Source organism: Anoplopoma fimbria, chromosome 17 (assembly GCF_027596085.1).
Source record: "Anoplopoma fimbria isolate UVic2021 breed Golden Eagle Sablefish chromosome 17, Afim_UVic_2022, whole genome shotgun sequence".
Lineage (NCBI taxonomy): Eukaryota > Metazoa > Chordata > Actinopteri > Perciformes > Anoplopomatidae > Anoplopoma > Anoplopoma fimbria.
Window position 1 is genome coordinate 14,755,188 of NC_072465.1, and position 17,045 is coordinate 14,772,232.

A 17,045-nucleotide genomic window follows, 5' to 3' on the forward strand; every position below is an offset into this window, starting at 1 on the left:
ATGTTTTTGTATATTGTGGCGTGTTCTTTACACTATGACAGTTTTCATTATATTAGATTTAGAAAATTGCAATGCATCGGCATATATTGAATGGTTACCCCTGTATCATGATACGTATTGTATCGCCAGATTCTTGCCATTAAACAATCGTAATTCTAAAGAGATCAACGAAGACTGTGTTAAGGAAGATTATACTCACTTTTCACCGGTGTCTGCAGACGGTGTTTTGGCCGATGCTGTGATCTCCTCCCCGGGCTCATGGCCTTTTCCATTTGGAATAGCGTTTACCTCAGCATGGGCAGTTTCCACAGCATCCGCTGGTTTATCCTCACTCATATCTGCTCTGGTGCCTGCGTGTGTATGTGATAATGAGTCTGTTGAAATGTGTAAGTGTATGAGGTTGTGTGAGTGTTTGACCGGTGCTCCGAGAGTGAATTATCTGTCTTCTTACTAAGATCTGTGGGGGAAAAAAGAGATTGTCGATAAACATAACATTCTGAAAATTGAACTCACAAAATGTAGGGATTTGTGGTTTTGAATGGACATTATAAAGTATAAATACCACAGTTAAATAAACTGGTTATATTGAATACATATATTTTAATTCGAAATTAATAAACAGACCACATATGAACATTGAAGGCCCTGTATACCCACACAGGTGATTTTACTTATTGTGGCTGGTTGGTGTGAACGTCTACAGACTTTAATTGACATCTCCCTCTCTCTTCTGATAGCTTGGTTGTAACTGCTAGGGTGGAACAAATTGCGGCTTTATCATTCTTATTGGTGCATGGAGTTCAATAACCTCACGTAATACTCAGTATAGCTCTGCCCACCATCAACCTTAGCAGAGGTCTAATCAACCAGACTAGCAGGGTCTATCATTTCTTTATACTTTATACTTCTTTATATACTTTCTTTTTACAGCTGTGTGGATATATAACAGATTTAATATTAGGATCTCAGAGAGATGAGCTTTTCTTGTAAATCATCTAAAGAGGATCTGAATTAAGAATGTCAAAATGAAATACAAATTCTGTCTAATGAAAACCCTGTATCGCCAGGTTATTTGATTCTTTTTTTTAATAAACAGGAGAATTAAAAAGATCCTTTATGGGTTAAGAAAATTCTCCCATTCGTCATTCGACTGTTTTTCTTGACATTATGGAGATTCTGCAACAATTTATAACTGACTCAACATAACATTTGCTTTTCTTGGGTACTAGGACATCTGTGGCTCAGTAATAGAGCAGGTCTTCTTTAACCACGAGGTCAAAGGTCAGATTCCCGATCCCGATTGTCTGCAAGAAGTTTCACAGCAAGAAACAGAAAACAGCCCACTGCTCCTGAATAATGAGGATGGGTAATATGCAGAGGGGAAGTTTCATGTATGTACCCATATATGAGATCATAATGAATTAACTTTAAGAATTATAATAGGACGGACAGCTCAATCAGAAATTGACACTGACTGCATTGGCACTAGCAATACTTACATTCCTAGTTTCCAACAATAAGAGGCACGTGGGAAGATAAAGGAGGCCACCCTGAGGGCATTCAAGTGAGTCTGTATATTCCTTATGGCCCAACGGGGACGTGCCTGAACTCCAAATCACTCTACGAAAAGGGATGTCAAGATGGAAAACTAAATTCCTTGCATACCTATTAAAGTAATTAACTGACTAAATTACATATTGTAGTTCCGGCTTAAAAGGAATGACGACAAATGAAGATTCTCACCAAATTGACCATATTTAGAGCATGCCAGCACTATGTGTCTATGTTAAGTATACTACAAACTATACTGATACTGTAAATATGAATGGATGAAAAATAACAAGGTCAGCATGACTGTAAGACTAACAAACATTTTCACTTTGCTAGCACAAAATGCCCGCTATGTTAGTCAATATATAGAGTTGATAGTAAATGGACGTTTGGGCAAATCCAATGAATAATTGACACATCAACTGACAGGTCTATGCTCAGAGGAAGCAGGGCCTTCAGTTAACTGGGACACACTGGGCTTTGCGTCAGTCCTCTATTTCCTGGACATCCTGCTGTGGTGTCTTAGCTGACCAGCTGACTTGTGGGGCCCAGAAAGGACATGTATCTCCTGGATGGAGTTGACCAAAGCCCCCTATCCGGCCGGCCCTGAATGATCTCCTTTGCTCTGCTGCATAAACAGCACTGGAGGCTTTAATGGAGAGCACGTTGGGGGGGCATAGAGGAAGAACCCACACAAACGTTTGAATCCCCCAGCATTGGGATAAAAAGAGAAGAACCAGCTAGGACCAGCTACGAACCAGTTCTAGCCATCTTTGTGCCATAATTTTTCTGCTTGTCACTTTTCTCTTCTATTGAGGAGGTTTCAACCTAACAACAATGCACAGGGTCTTCTGTACTACCATTCCTGGCAACCACTCAGCTGTCCTTTTCCCCCTCAGGCTTCTTCCGCTTCACAGGCTGGCCTTTTAAATGTAGCTTTTTGTAATATCATTTTAACACATCAAACGCAGTGTGAGGCCATGAATAAACCCTGGTCTTGGTCTTGCAGTCCTCTGAACCTGTCCTACCAACCACGTTGCTGTGAGCCCCACTGCCCAGCCAAGCCTCTCCGTGTCTGTGGTTAAAGCCGGGCAACGTGGTTGGGCAGCAAAGCACAGTGCACAATGGCACATGTTGTGCGGTTTCCTGGGAACGGGTTGGAGAACAGTGGTACTATTGTGCCAGGCATCATTATACTGCTGGGGCCCCCTTGGCTGTAGTTCGCCAGACCACTCGAGAGGCTGAAAAGGTATTTCACTGGGCTCTGGTTGAAAAGACGCCACCTTGGATTCAGCAAATGCCAGTATCCTGTATTCATGCACAGTTGTAGCAGGGTTGCTGACGGTAGCAATGGCAGAGGCAGGGCCCCTTTCCACGGACAAATCACTGCACAGAACCACACTGCCACTCAGATAGTCTACAAATCACGAGGAGGTTGGAGGGAGACATTCAAAGACAATACACGATGGGCTGTCCAGCTACAAGGGTGCCTCTTCAATGGCCTCAAGCAGTGGAGCTTTCAGCAGACCTGACTGGACAGAGTTGTGGCTCCTACAATCACTATATTCAATAACAAAGGCAATACATGACATCCTTGGAAGTAGTTGAGTGAAAACACACTAATTCAGTCGGAGCCACTTATTTTTAGAAAGCTTGTTCTCCAATACTCCACGTTTTAAGCAAATTAAGGTGGAAAGGAAGTAGCTTTAATGCTGTGGGGGAAAATCCTCTTTTAAAAGTAGGACAAAGTTTTGGCAGCAGATGTACAAATAACAATATCATGTATTATTTGCTAAAAAAATATATTTGTACTGAAATATTATGGATTCAGTTGAAGATGTGGATAAGGTATGGATATCTTATGGGTAAAATCCTGTATAGAAGTAATCTAAGTAGACCAACATGTGTTTGCACCACATGGAGACAAACTATAATATAAATAATATATAAAATCTTACTAGCACTGTCTGGTGTATTAGGATCAAATTTGTTAAGTGACAGGCCACTAGCAATAATCATAACCACAAAAATGAAGGAAATGAGAACAAGCACAAATACAATTGAGTTCAGCCCCCTGGGCTCGAACACCAGTTACCATAGCGCCATTGTGGAATGAAACAGAGGAAGAGTTGTGTGTCCATGAGGAAATGCTCAGCAAAACTGAAATGCTCTGTAGTTTTGAGACTCTATGTCATCCAAAAACACATGTGCAACTGTCTGCATGAGCAATTACTGTTTACCCTGTTTTCAGTAGTCCCATGTCTAAAAGAAAAACATTGTTGGGAGAGCAGATTTGTCAAAAGCATCAATGGAACTGAACCGCAAGAAATGTTCAAGATATTCACCATAATTAACATGGGTATAAGTTGTGTGTTCATTTTCATAATTGCACGCTGCAACATTGCAGAACATAGAGAGGCTGACAGGCTGATAATCAATCTGTTCTCAGTCGTGCCCTCTGTTAATGATATAATATTACCACTTCTCAAGAGCAGAAGCACAGTTTAACAAAGCTTTATAATAGAAAATAAAACAATAGTTGTATAGGAGAAAATAAATGAAAATAGACAATAGAAGGACCAGATGGAAAAAAGATTATCATTAGAAATCCAATGTTTCCGCACTGGTATCCGTCTTCCGAAGCCTATGTAACAGTTAATCCCACTTTGTGATGCTCTTGGTGGGAGTAAATGAGTCTTTTCACAGCAACAGCAGAGGCTATGTTTATTCAAGCCCTCATCCAAAACAGCACCTCAGTTTGCCAACACACAGCGAGTGCGTGCGCCTCAGTTCGCTGGCTCTGACGTAAGCAGCTCTGCTGAGAGACGTCATCCCACGAGGAGGAGGCAAACGGAGACAGGCAGTTCCACTGATTGTTATTCCTTAACCGATACCTGAACCATATAACGCAGCGCATGCTGATTCAACCTCACTTATTGCTATGCATGTGTGCATTTGTAGTTCATTCGGTGAATAATGCAATGTGTGTGTGTGTGTGTGTGTGTGTGTGTGTGTGTGTGTGTGTGTGTGTGTGTGTGTGTGTGTGTGTGTGTGTGTGCGTGCGTGCGTGCGTGCGTGTGTGTGTGTGTGCAGTTTATGCAATGAGTAATCTCAAAGTGTAATACTGCCTCCTCTCTCACTACTTGATGACATTCTCATAGTCCCCTGGCTGTATAAGCTTTCTTAATTGAGTCTCCACTGTAATTTTCAGAGACTCTTAATCTGCTAAAGCGCATGTGGACAATCACTGACTGTTTTTCACTCTTTTTCTTCTCACACCCAGTTCTACGGATGCACTAAAAGCCGAGCTAAACTGTTTAAAATGCAATAAAGAAGCTTGAATACCTTGTCTTCACATGGAATTTCCTTAAAAATCATTTGCAGCATAATCACCTCTATGGAGGTCACTTGAAAGGCAAACCTATCTCACCACAGCAATTCTAAAAATTGGAAAGGAAAATGGATTTTTTTTATGGCACTACAGCATCTAAAGCTAATTCCTCATCCTCCCTTTCTGCCCATGAACAGGAAGAGATTTCCTTCCGATTAAGAGATTACACATGCCCACAACCTCACTGATGAGCAGCTAATAGATCTATCAGAGAACGTTTTATTGTAAAACAGTGAGTTGAAAATTGGGACTTCTGACAGTTATGATGATGAAATAGATCAGATTAGGGCCCATCTCGCTTGGGCAGGAAATCAGGATCAAACCGCTCAGGTCCCTCCTAACATTCTTGCTCCTGTATAAAAATAGCTGCAGGGGAGTGAATAGCCTCACTGTAACCCCGACATCATGTCACACTCAAAGCTGTGTTTAAGTGGTGCTGCATGTGCCATTGTACACTGCAGCTGCCTGAAATAAGCAGTAAACACTCAGCGAATGCATCCAACAACCATCTGTCTGTAATCTGGTTCTTCACACAAGGGTGAACATGAACTTAAATAAACATGATGACAAATACACACGACAGTGCAACTACGGGAAAAAGGTAGCGCTGTTGTTGGATGAATGAAACAAAACAAACAGCTACAGGCGGAAAATACAGCTAGCATCGCCATGAAGGATTACACCTCCTGTAGAACCAAGATGTTTGGAATATGTTAGATCTTCTGGGTATCTATGACACAAGAGCATGGGCATTAAACGATAATTAAAAACAATTAGTGATCTGAGTGGATTTTGGATCAAATTAGCAACTATAGTGCAGTGTTTCGTTCCCACCTGCAACAGCAAAACATTTTTTCCTACAGCTCTGATTTTGGCTTCTGACAGTCTTCTTCTCCACAGCAATGGTGACAGAGGTTCATGGGTAGTGTAGTTTTACAGCCATTCGTCATACCAAACAGATAGTTGAAATACTGGACGAAACATAAACCTTTAGGAGTAGATCATTTATCCAGGAGGTGTTTTTAGTTTGAGGAGCATTGAGGATGTAATTTAAGGCTCTGCAGACCCACGCGTGTCTTCAATCATTCTCACTAATTAGAGCTCTACTCAGGTGGACAATTAGGTGAGATTACTGGGTTCCATGAACTAATAACAATGATAAAGGTCAGAGCTCCCTTATGGCACCTTCATTGTTCCCAATCACTCTCCCATTATTTCCTGTCATCCCTCTACTGTTGCCTTTCTAAAGAAGGCAAAAACATTCACCACAAAAAAAAGTATTATGTCTAATGTCTCTATTGACTAGCTTTGAGAGTTTTGCTTGACTTTTATGAATAACATTTTTCGTAACATCCACCACAAACTGAGTGAAATCATATTGTAACTGTGTGTTCCAGTCTCTTTAGACACTACTTTCCTTGCAGGCCTCTGCATCCTCTGTTTCTCTTCCTTCACAGTGTTGTCTTGCCATCTCTATCCCTCTCTCTCTTTCTGCTTCAGGCCCCGAGTACCACTGTGATTAACCAGCAGGGAGAATAGGGGATTCATTTATTTGACTAAGAGATTTGTGTGTCAGTTTGGGAGATGCTCCTCATCACCAGGGTTCTTATAAGCTATTGTGAGATAACAACGTTGGAGACTAAAAAATGATGCAGGATGTGGTCTCCGTTAGGCAGTGTATTTTAATATCCACTGTCATAAGGAAGGTTTTATCTCACTGCAAGTCATGTGTTTCAGAGAGACTCTAATCAGGATTATTGTGTATGGTCAAAACAGGAAAAAAAAAGATTGCAATAATTTGCTGCGAATCTTGTTTGATAATTCGGTAACCTACATCTCCTTATAAAGGGATGGATGATGAGGTTTGTAAGTACTTAATGGAATTTTGAATTGAATGGCACACTATCAACAAAACATATATGGCTCACCACACATAATCTAAAATGTTTACACATAAAAGACAGCTGGTTATCATATGAATGCATTTAAAAGACATCAAAATGATGCTGTATATTATATATATTATGGATAAGATCTCTAATGCACAGGTTTGAGACCATAACAGAATGTGTAAAAAGGGCATTAAAAACATTTGGGGATGTTACCTTTTTTTTTGTAAAATAGGTCTGCCAGCAGTATGTCCTTAAGGCCCATTGGTGACATTTGTCTCACCATTTATTTGAGTGCTGTTGAAGCCGTTGGTAGATTTTTGATTTTTTGATTTTTTTATAAATCTACTGAATCTTTTAGTTCAGGTTCAAGCAGGAAGACAACTGTCAACCCATTTTGTCCCCCAAAATTATTATTGTAAAAGTAAACAACAAAACATGGCTATTGTGAGCACTCACAGCCGCCAAGCTAGCAGCTTTTAGAACAATTCTGTAACGTGCACTGATGCCGGGGCTGAGTGCGATCAGGCAGGCAGGTTGACAGACAGGTAGCCTCATTGTAGCTTATTGCAGTCCTGTGATAGCTACAGATGCAAGGTTATATTCTACATAAAAAATGTAGAGTTCTGCACAGTCCTCAGAGACATGGGTACAGCCTGCATTGATTCTGGTCTCAGTTTTGAACCCTGAACCTGACCCGATATCCAAAGCTATATTTCACTCCGTTTCATCCACTCGCCAGGCTAATGCAAGAAATGAGCTACATCCTGTTTGTTCCCATCTCTCAAAGTGCATTTTTCTATACTTGCAACAAATGACACATGAGTATCTGCAGGTGTCTGCACTACAACATGGGGCTGGATCCAGGAAAGAGTAAGCCATGAGGCAGTGTGGATTGTCTTTAGTATCTTGTGACGCACCTGTGTGATAGCACCAGCCTGGTGACTCACTGAAAATGTGATTTATTTATAGAATCACACAACACTTTGTGTCACTCTGGCTCAACTCTGACACTGGATACCCAACAGACACGAAGGGACACTACAAAAACAACATAACCACATATAGAAGTCCAAAGACTTCTTAAAAACAGTGCAGGCAGGACAAGTGAAAACTGCTTCTAGGATGAGCTTGATGATATGAGCAAAGCCCTATGGGACAAAACAAAAGGGAGAGTGGTAGGATGCAGGACTTAAGTAATCGATTTGATGTAAAGGGTCAGATTTACGTACATGAACATGCAGGGAGCTGAGCCTTGCTTGTAATATAATTAGCATCTGATTCACTCAATGCACGTTGCAATGTCCAGTCAAAAGAGTAAGATTGCTTCAGTGTATTTGCTAAGTTCAAGTCCCACGAAACCAAAACTTTTCATCCTCTTTGAGCTTGTTGCAATAATATAGTAAAATATGGTTATGCTTTTATTATTACTGCCATTTTGCTTTCCAATAAATACATGTGTTTATTTATTCATTTGTTTATTTAGTATCTCATTCAGTGCAGTTCCAAGTGCATCTTTTTGAGATACTTCCATTTACAAGTAGTTCTTGCAAATTGGATGAACGTTATCAAATCCAGCGCAATGTCTGATCAAGCAGACTTTCTCCTGTAATTTTCACAACCATCCATTAAATGCATTAGATGACTTGAAATTGTGGCTCCAGGCTGTCGTGCATGTTGGATACGTAGTAAAATACACACACATCTCCAGGTGCAGAAGACACCTATAATTAGGCCTTGAAAGCGTTGCAAAATAAAGTCACCTGTTGACTCAGTGAAAGTGTGTCCAAACAGAAAAGACGCAGGCAATCAAGTTGAAAAATGCAAAAAAAAAGGGAAAATCATTTAAGCCAGTGCTTTAAGATATTTGACAGGTAATTAAGATTCTGTAAAGTCCTACATCTATTTCAATAACATACTTTGTATGTAGAACTAATTATTCACATGATTTGAATGTGGTCTCTGTGGCCCTGTGGCTCCTTGGCTCACAAGCTGCCTTCATCACCTCTGAGCACAACACAGTAACACTGTGCTAGGCTGCTGAGTAGGCAAAACTGTGAGTTTTTATTACAAGATGCCAGTTTGTGTTGTACAAAAAAATGGGACATTGTATATACATTGTTTGTAAAAAGGTCACATCACTGTCATCTAGTTACAAAGTACAACTTTTTGCCCTAGGATAATTTAGACAACCTTGAAAACTCTGCTAAATGTACAAAATTAGCCACAATCTTTCTCCTAACCCGCACTGAACGTTTTCTTCACTCTACTAAGATAACATCAGGAAAACAAGTGTATCTACCAGAGGCAACTGTGTTCACCACAGGTCCTACACAGTAGACAATGCTGTGTAGTAATGTTTATTCCACATACCGTCTGAAATATAACATCTGATGCCATGACTCTCTTGTGGATTTGCCTGCAGATAAAATTTTAATATCTATCTAACTCCCGGACAGTCAATAACTGTCCATTATAGAGTAAAAAGTCAGAGCAAGGAAGGTGTAGACTTAAAATAAGATATTCATACATACATTAGAAAAACAGAATTTTAAAAAGTGAGATATAGATAACTGGGATGGGTGTAACAATTGTTTTACTTACACATGCCACATGTGCTTCATTCATTCTATCCGAATGAAAAAGTAAGAGTGATAAGAGCTGGTCTGGACAATAACACAATGCTGGAATGGTAATGCCAAATCAAATTAGGCCTGTTCTCAGATTGCTGTCAAATACAGCACTGGAAGCTAAAGCCAGTATATCACTGCCGGACTAAGAAGCTTGCAAGTCATGGTGAGAGCAAACACGGTTTGCAGACTCTTCAGAATTAGTTTAGTATAACTGTATGAATATATATGAAGATTATCTGACAAACAAGTTATCACACAATGCTGCTGACACACTGTAGGTGTGTGCAAACAAGCTTGACATACCACACTGCAAACCAGTTGTTTTTTCTGAATGTATATTCCAAACTCAGGTTAATTGGAATATCTTACTAGCTGAACAGTCATACTACACAAATATTTTTGCAGGAATTTAAACAATTTAAACACACACACACAAAAAACAAACATTGTTCCCTGTCATCTAATGTTGAAGAATATTTGGAGAACAAACTAAACCACTGAGTGTCCGAGACTGATATTGAGAGTTTTAAAAATCTGCTACTGATATTAAGACTGATAAATATATTTACACAACCAATGAGTTAACATTTTTGAAAGCGTTCCCTTAAATTATTTTCTTTTAATAATTTTGACCCACTAGTATTTAACTAAAAATGTAATAAATATATATATTTGTCACAGCTCTCTGGTTGACAAACAAGTAAATGGTGACTCTGCTTTAAAACATATCTTTGGTATTTCTGGACTTCAATCTCTTGTAATTTATTGGCTAAAATATACCAATACCAGTATATCTGCAAACTAAGATCAGCCGATAAATATATTAGCCTGGTCGATTAATTGACTACTCGTGCAGCATTATCCACTTCTACGCCAAAACTCTATCACCCATGAGCATGCTCAATTCAGTATGGAATGTCTGCAACAAAATATATAAACATTTCGATATAACGTCAACACTCTTCACATTCTATTGATAAAGTTAGTTTTTGTTTTGAATGTTTGCAACTAAAATTCTGGCCAGTTCTTACACATTGCACCTTTTGGAAGTCCCTGATTATATGGCTGCAACTAACAATTATTCTCAGTGACAATTCTTCTGTATCAATTCATTTTCTTGTTTTTTGTTTGGTCTATAAAACATCAGAAAACAGTGAAAATGCCAATCACATCTTAGGGAAAACTGTAACGTCATCAAATGACTTGTTTTTTTCAGCTAACACTAGAAACCCCACAATTTTCAATTAATTATAATGTAAGACCAAGAAAAGTAGCACATTCTCATTTGAGAACCTCGAATCATTAAGCGTGTGATAGTTTTGCTTCAAGAATGACTTAAATGATTAATCCATTATCAAGATAGCTGCAGTTGAATCTTTTTTTGAACGATTAATCAACTAATGGTTACAGATCTACCTGTTTATCAGGTGTCATAGCTCAGGAATGGCAGTTTAGGACCCAGACGCAGAGATCACTTGACGAGGTAGCAGCAGGTGGTTTAAATGATTTAATTTGAGAAATAAACTTAAAGAGTCCAAAAACAGACCAGCATCACTGAATTACTGTGAAACAGGCTGGACTACTTTACACAAGGTAAGACGATAAACTGACACAAGGGGAGGATGAACTTGCAAAATAAAAGAGGAAACAAACTCAAAAAACCCTGCACCATGACAACAGGCTTTACTTGATATACAGTACCAGTCAAAAGTTTGGACACACCTTCTCTTCCCTTCTCTTTATTTTTTTTCTACATTGTAGATTAATATTGAAGACATCCAAACTATGAAGGAACACTTATGGAATTATGTGGTAAACAAACAAATGCTCAACAAACCAGAATATGTTTTATATTTTAGATTCTTCAAAGTAGTTGAATGAGAAGGTGTGTCCAAACTTTTGACTGGTACTGTAAAAAGCATATGACTTTTGTTGACTTTTGCACCATGATTCCATAAGCAGATTGTCTCATGGTTGAACATAAGGGGACAGCAGTAACACATGGTATGCTGTTTGTGTATTAGTTAGAACAATAGAACAGGACGCAAACAGCTAACGGGCCTCCCATCCAGAGCGTGCTCCCTCAACACCACACAGTTCAATGCCAGCTCTGTCTTCTCTCAATCATGCGCCCTAAAACAAAGTACCATCCTCTCCTGGCATCTGCCACTCGTCTCCCTCCTGTTTCCCTTCTCATCACATGGGACGAGAGCAAAAGGAAGAAAATGCACTGTGGGGGCGAATGCATTCATTCAGCTGGAAGCACAACTCACGCAGTGTTTGACCACCATGGTGGATGTTGCACTGCTGACTCTGTCACATGCCCCAGCACTATGGCAGTCCAAAGCCCAATCCACTGACAGAGGACTCTGGAGCACAGCAGGCACCCACTGTAAGCAGATCAATGCTCGGCTTAAGTATCAAATCCCTCATAGAACTAAGAATTGCGCTGAGCACAATAAACCAGCGATGGATAATGATCAAAACACAGCCCTGGCTGAGACTCAGAAGATTGTATTCAGACTTTGGGGTGTTTAAGGTGGCCCAAGGGTAATACTTTCCTCTATCAGTCCTTCTGAAGTGTCATTGGCAATTTAATCAACCCCAACAAGAAACCAAGAGAGACCAACCGACCTTTTACTCCGACTTCCTTATGAGGAGGACAAGTGAAAGAAATGCCTTGTGGCACTGGTGCTCAATCTGGCAGTCTGGAATAAAACAATTTGGTAAACTTTGCTTTCCTTCTTTGTATAGTGTCATCTATCCGGGCCATATCAATTAATTAAGAAAAACAAGTAGTCTTTAATTGAGCTGCTTACAGCTCATAGAAACAGACACTGAGAGGAACCACTGTCATAATGGGGTTAATATGGTATTATGCACACAATTCAACTTTGATAAAACATTTTTCAGCCAATATTAAGTTTCAATTATATTAGAAAGCTGTTCCCATAAGACATGGATGTGAGACTCTGCTCAATCTACTGTTCATTACTGGATAGCATACTGTTGAGGGTACAATCATTTTCTCCTACTTAGGATAAATGCCAGCCTATTGGTTAGATGAGCGCTAAATGGTATGACCTTATGAAAGCTGCAATTCACCTATGATATCCCTCAGTATTTTCAAATAACTCTTTCATTAACCCATCTGCACTTAGAAAATGTAGAAATACTGTAATATGACTAAGAACAAGCCCTCAAAGGAATATATACTGTATACCTTATAGGGGCAAATTTTCTATCTCATCTTTTCCAGTCTTTATAAAACACAAAGCAGATCATCTACAAAACTGACACAATATAATTGTCACAATGGCTTTTTGTAACCAGTGTGAGGAAAGAGTTAAGACCAAAATCAAATCCTTGTAAAACCCTCAAGCCCAGACAGACGCTTGTGTCCGTTCATAGTTTAATACCGTCGACAAAGTCACAGCAGGGTGTTGCTTTCTTCTCCCAGTGAACTACAGCCATCCCTTCATGTTTTCATTCCAATAAACTAAACCAATACTGATGCAGGATAAGAATACATGGGGCGCAGAGCTTTGATTAAATCGCATAGGAACTCAGTGAATATCTTTGTCAATGTCTTATCCAATAGAGAAGAAAAGAAAAGACAGGAGAAGGAGCCATGAACTTTTCTCATCTACTCACCTGAGATTGAACGAGAATAAGTACTAAAGCAACCTCTGATAGCTTCTTTTCTGCTGGACAGGATTTTAATAATATTAACCAACTATAGTAGTTGTGAATGAGGTCTGTGACCTTTATTGTATAGCACTCTTTCCCTCTCTTCTTGTCAATCGATACAGTTTGTAATGAACCGGCGAGGCAATGACGTTTCACAAAAGCTCCTTAATCTCCAATCTAATATTGCATGTGCATTCCCATGCACACATGCTTTCACTCTCCTACATGTACAATGATAGAGTCTAAAAACACACATATGCAGGCGTTAATTACACACAAGCCACATCAAAGGCTCAGCATGACCCAGTGGCAGCTGAGGCTGGATCAGTCTGTTCTCATAGTGATTTCATTCTTGGTAGGGATTTGGAGAAAGCCAGCACATGGGCCTGAGAAAAACCAGGGAGAGGAGTCAGTCAATTATAACAGCAGAGGCCAAGCTGGCCAGACGTGATCTCTAGCCAGCTCCGGACTGTTAAGTCCAGCAGTCACGGTCTCACCTGCTGCCCACAAGCCCCTTGAAGCGACTCCTCGTGGAGGAATGACTGGGGACTTGGTGACCGCTGCAGGTGACTCTAGAAACCATGCTGCTGTTAGGAGTTTTATCCAGTCTAGTGGATGTTTTACACCTAGCTGGAAAAATAAATAAATACATTTGCTAATTGTAATTCTATGTACATGGGAAATGTAGTTCACTGTGTGCATGTTAGAGAACTCAGTTCTTACATGTGTTGCCTTAAATCAGACCAATCACACAAAAGTCAAAAGATTAAAGCAGTATTTTCCCTCGTCAATAATATCAGATATAGATGTGTACATCTGAATATGATGTATATTACTTAGGGGCTGCTTTGGCCCCTTCCTACTTACACTTGGTATCCCACCAAAGGCCCTTGGTGTTTCTATCAGACTACGCAAGATCACCAGACATGATGACCAGATGGCACCTGTAGCCGAGCTGTGACGTGGTGTGAGCCAGCTGTGGAAGCTTCGCTGGCACAACTTAAAAATATGACAGGCAATCCAAAAATGAAGCTTCAAACTGTGCAATTCATTTGCAGGAGCCTATCTTTAAAGCTACTCAGCCACTGGATGCCTCAAACGCGCATTACTGAATCAACATCATAAGGCCTGAGTGACATTCATGCAGTAAAATTGTTGTTTGGAGAGATCATACAGTGGTCATTTGCAAAAAAAAAAAATGAAAGTCATAAGAAGCATGCAGGGTCACAGATGAGCTTCTAGTAGGTCCCCACCAATTCCCAAGTTTGATCTCCCTAAGCTACTTGGTGATGGTAGTGAGAGGGCATCACTGAGTGTTTTAATCAGAGGATTCATTCTAAGCAGAGTAAACATGTATCCAGTTAAGTACCAAATCATTCCTGCTGATTCTAAGATAAGCCGCAGGGTAGAAAGCACTTACAAAAGGGGGTCTGTGGAGTCCAAGAGGGAGCACTGAATCTCAATAACATGTTATCCAGCTACACATGAAGAAACAAGTGCAGCCCGGTTTGCAATGTCACCTCTCTCTCTCTCTCTCTCTCTCTCTCTCTCTCTCTCTCTATATATATATATATATATATATATATATACGGCTGCTTATATGGCGACCGAGGACCTTGCATGTCGCTGAATAAAAAAACCCAAAAAAAACATAATCTCACTTTTACTTTGCATTGTAAAGCTGTTGAATAAATGTCACACGCAGACTGTTAGCACGCGGGCTTTTTCTGCACATACACGCACAAAGAGCGTCATTTCGGTTGCATTCAAATATATTATATATATAAATAGGTTTCCCATATCTGTGGGGAAAAAAAAAAAAACATGTTCGTTGATTAAAAAAAATAAAAAATAAATGAAAACGTTACGTCGTGAGGGCTAAACGTCCACGTTAAAACGTAGAGCATCCTGTCAGTGCCTTACCAGAGAAGTGCCAGTGTCCTCCTCCAACTCCAAATATCTCCACACAGATCCGTCCTCCGCTCGCGGCTCGGCTCTGTCTCTACCCGTGGCGTGTCGTCCTGCCTCTGTCCCACTACATCCGTCCGCTTTCCCTCCACACTGCCTTCATGTCATGTGTTTCACACTCAATTTTTCCGCGTAATCTTCTCAAAAGTGGGATGTGAAGAAGTGGCCCGGGTTCCGCCTACCGCACACACAGGGAACCCACATCGAATTATTGTTGTGTTTGTGTGTGTGTGTGTGTGTGTGTGTGTGTGTGCTGTCGCGAAGACCAGCGCGCGCAGGGACACGAGAACCCCCCCCCCTCTTTGGCACGCGCCTTCTTTTTTTTTTTTTTAATCGTTTGAGAAATGATGAACCTTACTATATTGATATCACCAGTCGGTTAAAGGGTCGTTCCCGCTGCCTTTACGTGCTGTAAATGTGGCTTATCTGTCATCTCACACGGTGATGGTGGTGGGGGGGTAATATTTCATATTTCATATTACTCCCTGGTTTATCGTCGTGCCTGAGAGCGCATTATGAGACAAAGAGACTGTAAAGAGACAGTAAAGTATGGTCGCGAATGGGGATCACTCACCATGCATTTATTTAATCTACTCATGTGTTTCCCCTTTAATTGGTTCTTAAAGATTTTTTTTTTTTTTTTCCACGTAATCAACAACGTAAACAGCTGCCTGAGCCATGTGCGTCAAAATCCTCACTGCTTCTTACGCACGCTCCATTTCTAGGTCATCGGCGACAGAACCTTATGATGTCACACTGCTCCGGGGATCGTCCTTTTTCACTCTCCTCTCATGTTCACACAATGGAGACACACACCTGCAGTCAAATGAACCCAGGTTCCCTCATCCTGTGAACCTTCATCTGTATTCATGGGGGACGGGGGGGGGGGCAGGTAAACACCAAACACACATCTCCCATAGAAACTGGCTCATTTATAAGGCATTCATTACCCAACCTGCATCCAAACACCCACATACATGGGTCTACCTGTATTTGCAAAACATGCATTTTTTTACCCCCCCATACAATTATGAGCTGAGACATTCTACACTTTCTCCCACAAATACCATACTGTCATCTCACCCCTGAATGAACCAGCAACCACAATTTCCTTTGTAGAACTGACCTTGTGGAAAGCAGAGGACATTTAACCTTTGGGACATTTTAGCTCAACATCTGCTTTGGGGTTGACCCAGTGGGGAATGGCTACCCCATAGGAGGAAAGGGCCAGAGATGCTGAGAAAATGGCTGGTGCATCCCAGAGGTCAGCAGAGGAGCTCAGCAGATGTAGGCTATGCTATAGTTCAAAGACTGAATCTCAAGTGCGTGTGCTTTAATGGTTTAATAAGCACTGTCCTCTGGTTGTTCCTATCCCTTCACACAAATAACATGTTGGTATGATAATTTAAGCTCTATACTAATGAGGAGAAGAGGGTGAAGGCAAAGGACATCTGGTATCATGATTCTGGAGGCATTTCAGATTGCATTTCCATTCAGCTGAATGAACTCCTCCTGTTCTTTCTTCTTCTAATGGTGGGTGTATCAATCTCACCTTGCCTCACCTATCAGGAAGCTTAATACTTGAGGCATGCGTAATGCTCCCGAGGACGCCCTGACTGCCAAGAGCAGTGCACAGTAAGGTGTAACCATAGAAACTGGGTGTAGCAAAGGTCTGCAACACAAGTAAGATGACCACTGAGAACAGACGCTAAATGGCTAATGATGTATGGCAGCAATTCATGTATTTTATATAACAAATGACAATCATATGTCAGGGTACTCTGATCCTATTAATTTAAGTAACTACGATGAAACGGGGGACCCCGTGCACAAAATACCTATTCCAAATAGTAATACATGTTTGTTCTTATGATATTCAGATCAAAATTAAAAATATAAATCTACATCAACAAGACTACAACA

The 17,045-nt window shown here is 40.4% G+C and overlaps 1 protein-coding gene across 2 annotated transcripts in view; it reads right to left on the reverse strand.

The window, feature by feature from the left end:
* LOC129105369 (sodium-coupled neutral amino acid transporter 3-like) overlaps positions 1-15,233 on the reverse strand; it is a 36,119-nt gene extending 20,886 nt beyond the window's left edge. For both annotated transcript variants that reach the window (XM_054616358.1, XM_054616357.1), the window contains exons 1-2: positions 15,078-15,233; positions 200-457 (exon numbers count right to left, since the gene is read on the reverse strand). In XM_054616358.1, coding sequence (XP_054472333.1) covers positions 200-336 — 137 coding nt within the window. In that variant the 5' untranslated portion in view covers positions 337-457; positions 15,078-15,233. The remainder of the gene's footprint in view (positions 1-199; positions 458-15,077) is intronic.
* Between the last annotated feature and the right edge of the window lie 1,812 nt (positions 15,234-17,045).